General features: G+C 49.2%; 1 protein-coding gene across 1 annotated transcript; it reads right to left on the bottom strand.

Moving 5' to 3' along the window:
• Positions 1 to 4,832: 4,832 nt before the first annotated feature.
• MFSD6L (major facilitator superfamily domain containing 6-like) lies at positions 4,833 to 6,584 on the bottom strand. Its single transcript, XM_006900503.1, has one exon. It carries the CDS (start codon positions 6,582 to 6,584, stop codon positions 4,833 to 4,835), a length of 1,752 nt encoding a protein of 583 aa, XP_006900565.1.
• Positions 6,585 to 7,303: the final 719 nt, after the last annotated feature.

Genomic DNA, 7,303 nt, shown 5'->3' with positions numbered 1-7,303 from the left:
ATGAACACAGAGATTCTTACCACTAGACTGATAGGCAACATAATGGTGGATGGAGAAGAGATTGAAACTACCAACAATTTCTTCTTACTTGGATCCATAATTAACACCCTTGGTACCAGCAATCAGAAAATTAGGAGATGTATTGTACTGAGAAGGTATGCAGTTAGAAACCTCTGAAAATGATTGAGGAGTAATGATGCCCATTTGAGGACTAAGGTGCATCTGATTCAGAGTATGGTCTTTCCAATCACTTGTTGGACACTTGCTGAGAGCTGGACAATGAATAAGAAATGACTGAATTGATGCCTTTGAACTGTGGTGTTAGAGAATAGTACTGAACTTGGAGAAAGTGCAGCCAGAGTGCTCTTTGGAGGCTAAGATGATAAAGCTTCACCTCACATACTTCTGGCATGTTGCTAGGAGCTGCTATTCCTTGGAGAAGAACATGATGCTCAGGAAGGCAAACGGTCACTGAAGAAGAGGAAGACCCTCAACCAGGCAGATTGACACAGTGACTGCAACAGTGGGCTCTAGTGTATCAAGACGTGTGAGGTTGGCATAGGACAGGACAGGGTTCAGAACTATTGTTTAAAGAGTTGCTATGGGTCATACTTGATTGCATCCAATGACAAGAAGAAGCATATTTAATAAATTTTGATTTATCCACAAGGTTGCCATAGGGCTCAAATTGCTACAAGTCATTTCTGTAGGGAAGCTAGTTTGCGTAGTGAAGGAAAGTCTTTGGGAAAAGACAAGTCTGGGTGTGAATTCCACCTTGGATGCTCTGACAGACATTGTCCCAACAGGATCCTGACTCTACTTAGGGTGTCCACGTGATACTCCCGGTTTGGAGTAAGCAAAAGGTTTCTGGGAAGGTTTTTGTATTCCGGATGCTGGTTCTCGCTCCTGTCACTTCGTTTCACTCACTCTTGCCTGGACTGTGGTCAGGAGACCTTGAGGCAGTAGTTATTTTGTTGTTATGAAGACACAAGCAGGGGATGGGGCCTAAATATGAGGCTGATGAAGAGATGAAAAGATTCTAAGTGCCCAGTGACACAGGCAAGCAGCTATACCAACTGCATTGCCTCCCTCTGACTGCTTGAGACAAATGAATTTCCAATTGTTTGAAGTAGAGGTGATTTGACTTTGTACCCTAAAGCATCCTTAAGTATTGCAATGTGTGGCTTGAATTTACTTTTCAATTCCTTCAGCTTAAGAAATGCGGAGCGAGTTCAGTCCTTTGGATTTTCTGACTCCAGCTCTTTGTACATTTCATTGTAATACTTTGCTTTGTCTTCTCGAACTGCCCTTTTAAATCTTCTAGTCAGCTCCTTAATTTCTTGCTTTATTCCCTTTGCTTTGGCTTCTCAGTGCTCCAATGCAATATTCAGAGTCTCACCTGACATCCGTCTTGGTCTTTTCTTCCTCTTCTTCTGCCTTTGTATTGACATTTTGCATTCTTCATAGATGATATTCTTGATATCCTCCTACAGCTTATTTGATCTTTGTTTGCTCATTGGTATTCAAACCTCAAACCTGTTCCTGAGAAAGTTTTGAAATTTGAGCTTAAAATTTGGTTCTTGTGGATTTGATTTTCTTCAGCTTCAGCTTGAACTTGCTTATGAGTAGTTGGTGGTCTGTTCTACAATCAGCACCTGGCCTAGTTTTCACAGCTGATACTGAGCTTCTCCAGAGATTCTTTCCACAGATGTAATTTATTTGATTCCCATGCATACCATCAGGTGAAATCCATGTGTATAGCCTGTGTTTGTGTTTCTTATAAAAGGTATTTGCAATGAATAAATCATCGAATGTGCAGAATTCTATCATTCTATCTCCAGCTTCATTTCTATCACTAAGTCCATTGAGATTGTTAACAGCTTTAGTTTGCTTGGCTCCACAATCAACACTCTTGGCAGCAGCAGCCAAAAAATCAAGAGACAAATTGCATTGGGAAAATAGGCTGTCGGAGATCTTTTCAGATTACTGAAGAGTAATGATGTCCATCTGGAGACTAAGGTGTGCCTGATCCAGGCCATAGTCTTCACAACTGCTTGCTGGACAATGACTAGGGATGATAGAAAGACAATTGATGCCTTTGAGTTTGTGGTGCTGGAGAAGGTTTTGAATATACTCATGAACTTGCAGGGAAACAAACAGGTTCATCCTAGAGAGAGTGAGATCAGGCTACCCCTTGGATGCAAGGACTCTGAGGCTTCGTCTAACATACTTTGGGCATGTTGTAAGGAGGGACCGGTCCTTGGAGGGGGACATGCTTGGAAATGAGGAGGGATGGAGAAAGAGAGGGAGACTATCTATGAGATGGATTGATACAGTGACTGGGGTAATGAGGGTAGGTGTGTCAGGGACAATAAAGTTGACACAGGAAACAGCAGGTTTCAGGACTGTTGACGCAGGGTTGCTATGAGTCACAAGCTACTCAACGGCACATAACAACAACAAAGCTTCCTAATTAATAACATGTTCATTCAGTAATTGAAAAGAAGATAACGATCCAAACACCAGCCTGACCATGTGTGTTCATTTTCTTTATCCAGCTATGAGACCTGCTCCTAGTCATGAGGCCCCTTTCTAATCCAGTGTCTTCTATATACCTGATTGTGAGGTATAAAGATTGAGTGTTTAGGATGGAACAAATGCTCTTTCTTTTCTTTTCTTTTTTTTTTTTAAATGCTCTTTCCTAGAGGCAGGGAGGGCTTGGTAAGAGGGCAGTGCTGGCTTACAACTCACAAAACCCCGAGTGGCTGGTCACAGCTAGTGTGCATGTGTGCTGCATAAACATCTATACCAGATTAAAACCCATGTTAAATCGCCACGTGTTCTGTGAGGCAGTCAGGGCCAAAGGGCATGGACCTTGCTCCGGTATAAATAGGTTCATTCTAAGGACCCTTGCCCTGCTGACACATACATTTAAGCACAAGCAGGAAAACCTATTTAATGCCACATTTCAACATACTACCTGTCTCATTCAAGTGGCATTACCAAAAGAGGGGTCTGCCACCCCAGCTGCACCCTCTATAAAGATTGTGTGCAATATTTCAGCATACATTTATTTTTATTAAAATATCCTTGTATTTTGTAAGCCTAGCTTATTGTTGTGTTGTTGCTGAGTACTGCTGAGTCAGAGACGACCCTCTGGTGGGTTTTCAGAGGTAGGTAATCAGACAGGAGGAGACTGCCCATCCTTCTCCCGCGGAGCAGCTGGTGGATTCAAACCGTGTGTCTTCAGGATTGCAGCACAGCTTCTTGCCAGTGCCTAAGACTAAAATTCTGCTCATTTTCCTTTTGAAATCCTCTAATGTACTTTGGGCATGTCATTAGGTGGTGACTCTGGAAGTCTAGAGAAGCTGCACTGCAATCCCAAAGGCAAAACTTTGAGCCCATCAGTTGCTCTGCAGGAGAAAGATGGGCAATCTCCTGCTGTACAATTTACCGCCTCTGAAAACCCACTGGAGGGTCAGCAATGAGTCAGTTCTGACTTGATGGCAGACCACAACAGTCCCTGCAGAAGGAAGTATTGCTTGAAAAGATAGAATGAAAAACCCACTACTGTTGCATACAGTCCAACTCACAATGGCTCTCCATCAAGTTTCTGAGGCCTCTATATCTCTACAGGAGGAAGCCGCCCATCTGACATTTGAATTAGCAATGCACTTGAGAGGGTCAGTGAGAAAAACAGGAAGGTTTTTAAGGAGATACATTGGCACAGTGGTCTTAGCAATGGGCTCCAGAGCTGGGCTGTGAGGGCGGCACAGGGCTGGGTGGCGCATTGATCTGTATGCAGGGCTGCTATGGGTTGGAATTGACTTGACAGCACCCAGCAAAAACGTACTCTTATCACAGCTGTCATTACTACCCACTCACAATGACATGACTAATCACGGGATCTTGTCTGCATGAGATGCAAACATCAACTGTTGTTTTTGCTGCTGGTGTTTTCATAGTCTTGTTTTACTTACAGTGTCATGATAGTATTTGTGAGTCTGTCTCAATACCTTTTCCAAGAACAGAGTATTAATTAAAGGAAAAGGAGAAAAAAATTAAAAGACTTCTATTTAATTACTGAGAATGTTGTAGCTTAGTGTAGAATTTACAATTTTGGTTTTTATTCCTATGTCAAAAATAGCAAGTTTGAGCAATTGACAGCTATCTTTATCACATAGTGGTCTAGGATTGCAATTGACAATAAACGTTACTAAAGATTCTGCAGTCTTGTTATGATAGGAAGTTCACAGTGGGTGGGGGTGACACCAACTGTAGGGACACCCCTGATTCTGTGCAGGCGCCTGGATGGGGGGGCGGGGGAGGGAGAGAAGCATCTTCCTTTTCATTGCCAGCCTCACCCGCCCACAGCATGGCTTTTATTGAAATGCACTAACGCTCTTCTGACCCCTGGGAATGTACATGACTCATCGAAGCCAGCTCCCTGTGCCAAGCACCCTGCAGGCCCCCAGGGCCTTCCTGGTCCTGCCAATTTGCTTTGATCATCTCAGCTGCTGACGAATTCCACAGCACCAGAGTCAGTACCAGTAAAGCTCCCAAAGACCTTCCTTATACATCAAAGGACAGTGAATACAAAGAGATTTTGTTTGTTTTTTCTTAACAAATGTATTCCTCCTCCACTATTTGAAAAAAAAAAAAAAGATTGGGTGACAAAAAGCAAAATATACCTTTACTACATAAAGAAAATCACTCATGGGTGTGCCCTCACTCTCTCCTTGGTCCAGGGCAGGATTCTTAACAGGCTGAGTTCTGCCCAGTCCTTTGGCTCCTTCCTAGCTCATCATGGCAATGACTTCCTCTCACCCCTTTCAGTTTGAGTGTTCCTCCCTCATGGCTTTCACAAGCCAGTCCCGCTCAGTCCCCTCCTCGGAGTCGCTGGCATCGCTGGCCTCCATGACCAGCAACTTGGAGTAGTTGATCCTCCGCTCCTGGGGTAGCCTCCTCCAGATGGCAAGGAGTAAGGCCAGCCAGAACAGCAGGACCCCGCAGCAGGCTTGGTAGAGCATGGCCACACTGGAGGACATTACCACCAAGCCCCCTACCAGGCTACCCAGGCTGGACCCACCCCCATACAAGTGGCCTTGGAACATGGCAGTCAGAGGTTTCTCTGTTACAGGAGTAGCCAGGTCTTCCAATGAGGCCCCCACTGCCCACCAAATCATCCTGCTGCTGAAGGCACCCAGGATCTGGATGGGGAGGACAGACCACCAGCTCCACAGGAAGAAATAATAGAGCAGCTGTGCAGCCAGGCAGCCCAGGCCCAGCCCCAGCATGCCCACCCTGGACAGTTTCCCCAGTAGCACTGCCTTGAACGGATGGAGGAGAACCTCCCCCAGCAAGCTGAGGGCGACTGAGAAGCCCATGACCAGCTCGCTGCTGCCGTGGTCCTCCATGTGCCAGAAGAGAAAGTTTTGCGAAGTGCTGACTGCAGCTCCTACCAAAAAGACAGTGAGGGCCAGGAGGATGAGATACGGTTCGCCCCTTATGAGTGATAGTGCTTTGCCCATTTTGGAGCTGGACTCTTGCTGCCTGCAGACGGTAACAGGTAAGGCAAGGCTCACCAGGAGGATGAGGGGGCTGACCAGTGAGTAGCCGTAGAAGTGCAACACACTCTTGGGGCCATTTGTCACCAAAAGACAATCCAGCTGCCCCACCACAGCCACGATGCCACACGCGCCTGCTGACATGCCCAGTGATCTCCAAATCCACAGGTTTCGGTAGCGGTCAGTGGCATCCACAAAGTCCAGGTATTCGTAAAGGCTGTCGTCGGCCACCTGCTCCAAGGGCGCTGCCAGCAGCTCCCAGAAGACCAAGGACCCCAAAGAGAAGATGAAAGTCCACTGCAGCCCTTGCCAGGAAAGGGCAAGGGGCTGGGCTGTCTCCAGGGTTACTGACACGTTGGCTGGACGCCCCAGCTGTGTCCTCTTGGGAAGAGGGGAGAGGACACTACCCACCACCTCAAAAGCAGCAGTGTGATGGAGAAGACCTCGGGGTCCTGTTCTGACTCTTTCCACAGAGTCCCCTAGGTTGCTGGACAGATGACGGAGAACCTCTTGGTCACTGTCCTCAACTCTGTTTCTGAAACTTGAGATTTCCATGATCTCAGTACTGTTGGCTAGAAACCTCGCAGGCTCCTCTCCGTGGCGTGAGGCCCACTCTTGAGTTGGGGTGAGGTCCACAGCCTGTGAGACCCCCAGAGGTCCGACTGTCGTAGCCACACGGCTGCTTCCATTACACACCCGCGACACCGGGCCGTTGTCCAGAGGCGGGACCAGGACCATGAGCAGGCTGGTGCCCATGGAGCCAAGCAGCGAGCCCACGAGCAGCGCTCTCCTCCTCTGACAGCTCGTGGCCAGGAAGGCACAGAAGGGAGCCCACAAGGCTGCGATCAGGTGCTTGGTGCCCATGAGGATGCCCACCCAGGGCGCCGTCAGGCCCAGATGCCTCAGGTAGAGGGTCAGGAAGGGGGTCACGCAGGCATCCCGAACCCCACACACCAGGTGGAAGAGCCTGGCCATCCCCAGCGCCCTGCTGATGTCCCACTGGGGGTTGGCGCTCATGGTGGGCCAGCAGGGGCGCAGGACGGGCGTGACGCCCTCGCGCGGGCCTGTCAGGGGACCGGGGAGGGCGGCGGCCGGAGGGGGCACGACCCCATGACCCTGAGAGCCGGCTCGAGGGCTGGGGGCAAGCAGTGAACCCCCTTACACCTCAGGCGACGCGGCGACCAACAGGTCAACGGCCGCCGCCGCCACGTCCCACAGCGGACCCGGAAGTGGCCCCGCCCACCAGGAGGGGCGGGGCGGGGGCTGCGTGGGCGTGGCCGAGGCACCAGCTGGCACACCTGCCGCTTCCGGCAGCACAGCGGGCCCCCGGGCCACAGCCCCGCCTCCCGGCCGTGCTCAGGTGTGTGACTCTAGTGCCTGCAGAAACTAGGCTGGATCTCTCAACTGCTTCACTACTGCTTTTGCTCAATTGCAGGCACGTCAGAACCTCCTTGTAACGGACCTTCCCGGGAGTTTTCAGAGGCTTTTAATCGCCCCGAAGGAGACTGTGCCTCTTTCTCCAGCGGAGCCATTGCAGGATTTGCGCCGCAGAGAGGTGCCACCTCGGGGTGAGCAGCGTGGCTCCCCATAAACTTTGCCACCAGAGTTCCCTAGATCGGTTCCAGATGGGCCACTTATCCAGAACGTTGTGTTGTGTTGTTATGTGCCGTCGAGTCGGTTGCGACTCATAGCGACCCTATGCACAACAGCCCTAAACCCTGCTCTATCCTGCGCCA

This window comes from Elephantulus edwardii, unplaced genomic scaffold (genome assembly GCF_000299155.1).
Source record: "Elephantulus edwardii isolate Elephantulus edwardi_28Jun2011 unplaced genomic scaffold, EleEdw1.0 scaffold00286, whole genome shotgun sequence".
Taxonomy (NCBI): domain Eukaryota; kingdom Metazoa; phylum Chordata; class Mammalia; order Macroscelidea; family Macroscelididae; genus Elephantulus; species Elephantulus edwardii.
This window is presented reverse-complemented; position numbering and strand designations above follow the sequence as displayed.

Excerpts from the sequence above, each read along its gene's own strand:
- MFSD6L (XM_006900503.1), bottom strand. The coding sequence starts at position 6,584 with ATGAGCGCCAACCCCCAGTGGGACATCAGCAGGGCGCTGGGGATGGCC.